The 3,626-nt window shown below is 29.3% G+C and overlaps 1 protein-coding gene across 1 annotated transcript; it reads right to left on the bottom strand.

Annotated features, from left to right (window-relative positions):
• Positions 1 to 2,647: 2,647 nt before the first annotated feature.
• Positions 2,648 to 3,363, bottom strand: LOC107059625 (uncharacterized). The gene is made up of 2 exons (XM_015306343.1): positions 3,333 to 3,363; positions 2,648 to 3,216 (listed from the first exon to the last, which is right to left on the bottom strand). The coding sequence occupies exons 1-2, from the start codon at positions 3,361 to 3,363 to the stop codon at positions 2,648 to 2,650; spliced, it is 600 nt and encodes a 199-aa protein (XP_015161829.1).
• Positions 3,364 to 3,626: the final 263 nt, after the last annotated feature.

Below are 3,626 nucleotides of genomic sequence, written 5' to 3'. Positions count from 1 at the left end.
ATGCATAATAAATATTATTCATATTAGATTACTATAAACTAGATTATTTTCAACCATATTCTCCTGTCACTAATAACATCATACTTTCAAAGGTACTTTCTTCCTAACAGCGCCTCAACTAGTCTAACACCAAATTATAATAAGAGGCCTTAAATATTTATACACATGCACAAAAATATTATTAATTCAGGATTGCCTTTTTTTATTCTTAGTTCATTGTTTTTTGCGTTTAGCTTCACATGGTAACATTATTATTTATAAAAATAAAAAATTGAAAAGGTTAAACATGTGTTTGCCATATAAAAAAAAACAAGGATGATCAAGCTATTAAAAGAAGAAATTGTATTAATTAGTTTTCTTCAATATTTAAAGACAAATACTCATGCAACAATGTATCCTCAATTGCAAATTCATATTTTTCTAAACGAAAATTATTCACATTCAAGCTATTATAAGTTTATAACCTAATGACTAATGTAACAAAAAAAAAGTACTTGATAGCATTGCTATTTGCATGCTCTGCACACTACTATATGCACATATTTTAATAATGCATAATACTTTACACTTGTTGTCCACTAATTTACATACTTTATTTATTCCTGCTCCACTAACTTATCAGCATATGACCAAGGAATCTTCCACTGTTTTAGCAACATATTTTTTAGAGTCAATGAGTCTGTTTCCTGTATGATCTTCTGAAAATTGTGTGTCTTGCAGTACTACATCGCCTTCAACACACCCATAATCTCAGCTTCCATATTTATTGCCTCTCCTATGATTTGTGCCTCAGCATAAATTAAATCCCCCCTGCTATTCCTAATGCTGAATCCATATGAACTCTGTCCAGGATTTTCCCTACATGCGCCATCTGTGTTGCATTTCACCCACTCTGAGTTTTGTTTATTCCAACACACTATTCTAATAAATAGTATCGGGGACACGATCAATGTGAAATATCACGTGTGAAACTTGTTACGTAAAAAATAAAATAGATAGATTGTTATCAACTGTTAATAGATTATATTGACACTGTAGAGTTTTTTTCATTGATAAACTCTTTGAGTTGACTTGTGTTAATGTGTATACAACACAAAAGGTTAATGATTATGTTTATTCCATTTTAGTTTCCATTAATATTTGTAGTTGTTGCTAAAATTCATGTTTTTCATAAGAATTGTTAATTGTGTTTGTATACATATTTAATTTGCTCCAAAGTCAATATAAATATCTATCTACTGATTTCTATTGATATAAGCAGCAATAATTGGTTGCATTCTCGAAATCACACAACTTAGATGTTTGTATTTATGTTTACAATAATGTAATTGGATTCAAATTTATTTGTTTGCAATAAATTGAGGTTTGTTTGAATGCTTGAGACATTGAGTCATTAAAAGTGTTTGTTTTCAAAAAAATAAAATCATTCATTAGCAATAATTGGTTGCATTCTTGACATTCTTTTTTTAGATCAGGCTCATCAATAACTATTGACATTTTTATCAGTTCAAAGGATACATGTCCCTTTCCTTACAGTCAAGTGGCTTTCCGCTCCTCTCTCTTTGTTTCGATGAAAGCCTCAATGCTCGCGTAAGTGTTTTGTTGAGGTAGACAAGAATTTGTTGACCTACTTGCTCTAGAAAAGTTTAAGTAGTATGTATTCATTTTCTCTAAAAGAAATTGTCTTGGATCTATGTTAAGAACGTCTCAATAAAATTAGTAGTCTAACACCAAATTATAATAAGAGGCCTTAAATATTTATACACATGCACAAAAATAATAAATATTAATTTAGATTTGCCTTTTTTATTCTAATATAATTATTTTTGCCATTTAACTTGACATGATAATATTATTATTTATGAAACTAAAAATTAAAAGAGGTTAGACATTTGTTTGCAATATATCGCGTTGCATTCAAGTTCCTTCCTCGAAAAAATAAGATAAATATAAGGGGTTTCTTTCTTTCTTTCTTTTGATGAGCTATCCGTACAAAATTTTATAATCTAATGTAACAAAAAAAAAAACTTGATAGCATTTCTATTTGCATGCCTATAAACATTATAATTCAATCATTTCAAGTACGGACTCAATGCTTGAATTCTCATATGGATTAATTCCATTAATTTTCCATAATCTCCATGTTAAACATTATTGTTTAATGTGCTTGTACTTGCTTCATAATTTGTCCTCACTTTCATAATTACTCTCTAACTGATTGTCATTATCGTTGCTAATTACTTGATCAATGATCATAATTACCTCCAAATAGAGGATCTACTAATCCATATCACTTTTATTAGTTCAAGTGTATTGTTGAGGTAGACAAGCATTTGCTGACTTGCTTGCTCTGGAAAAAACTTAAGTATTATGTTTTCTTTTGTTCTAAAAGAAAATATCTTGGATCTGTGTCAAGAACGTCTCAAAAACAAGGATGATCAAGCTATTAAAAGAAGAAATTGTATTAATTAGTTTTCTTCAATATTTAAAGACAAATACTCATGCAACAATGTATCCTCAACTGCAAATTCATATTTTTCTAAACGAAAATTATTCACATTCAAGCTATTATAAGTTTATAACCTAATGACTAATGTAACAAAAAAAAAGTACTTGATAGCATTGCTATTTGCATGCTTTATAAACATTAAAACTCAATCATTTCCAATACAGACTCAATGCTTGAATTCTCATATGGATTGATTCCATTATTGTTTAATGTACTTGTACTTGCTTCATCACTTGTCCTCACTTCATAATTACCCTCTAATTCATTGTCATTATCATTGCTAATTACTTGATCATAATTACCTTCAAATAGATAATCCAGTAATCCATCAACATCTTCATCCTTAACATCATCATCATCGTCATCATTATTATTTTCCTCATCGTTTTTTGTCTTCTCTTTAATTCTACAAATGGCAAATATATCCTTGTTCTTGCTTTTCTTAATATACTCATCTGGCAAAAAATATTCCTTCAAAAGCCATTTTTCACTTTGATCTTTTTCAATACCACTTTCATACCTCAAACTTCTCTTATATCCAATTATAATATTTCTATTTGATTTATCTCTAATGGGAATACCACTTGTTTGGCCACTCCAAGTCCCACTCCCAACTGTTCTTGAGAATCTCTTGTTTGAATTATTGAATTTCTTTAATCGCGTAAGAAAGTAACATGTTTTCTCTCCATCGATAATTTGCCATGGCTCTAAGTCTCCAAATACATCCTTTAGTTTGATAACATGGGGACGTGGAAAATTCCATCGAGCATGAATCTTTTTAGATGGTTGATCAACTCTTTATCACTAGGATGGAATCGAAAACCTAAACTATGCTTAGATCTTGATAACGCCATGTTATTTGTAATTTTTTTTTGGTATGTGTAAAAAGATTGATGTAATAGAATTTAATTGAATGTAATTGAGTTTATATGATATGTTGATTAAGCCTAATCTGTCTAGTATTGTGTTAATTAAGCCTAATCCATCTAGTGTTCGGATAGTTGGCGGTATTATACAAGTGTTAATTAAGCTTAATCCTCTAAATTTTTGCTAATTACCAAATTTGACTACTAATCCTCTAATTTTTTTGTTAATTACCAAATTTGACTGTTGACAG

The sequence above is a fragment of the Solanum tuberosum genome, unplaced genomic scaffold (assembly GCF_000226075.1).
Source record: "Solanum tuberosum cultivar DM 1-3 516 R44 unplaced genomic scaffold, SolTub_3.0 scf00029, whole genome shotgun sequence".
NCBI classification, from domain to species: domain Eukaryota; kingdom Viridiplantae; phylum Streptophyta; class Magnoliopsida; order Solanales; family Solanaceae; genus Solanum; species Solanum tuberosum.
Note: the sequence above shows the minus strand (reverse complement) of the source record. Positions and strands in the feature narration are given on the sequence as shown.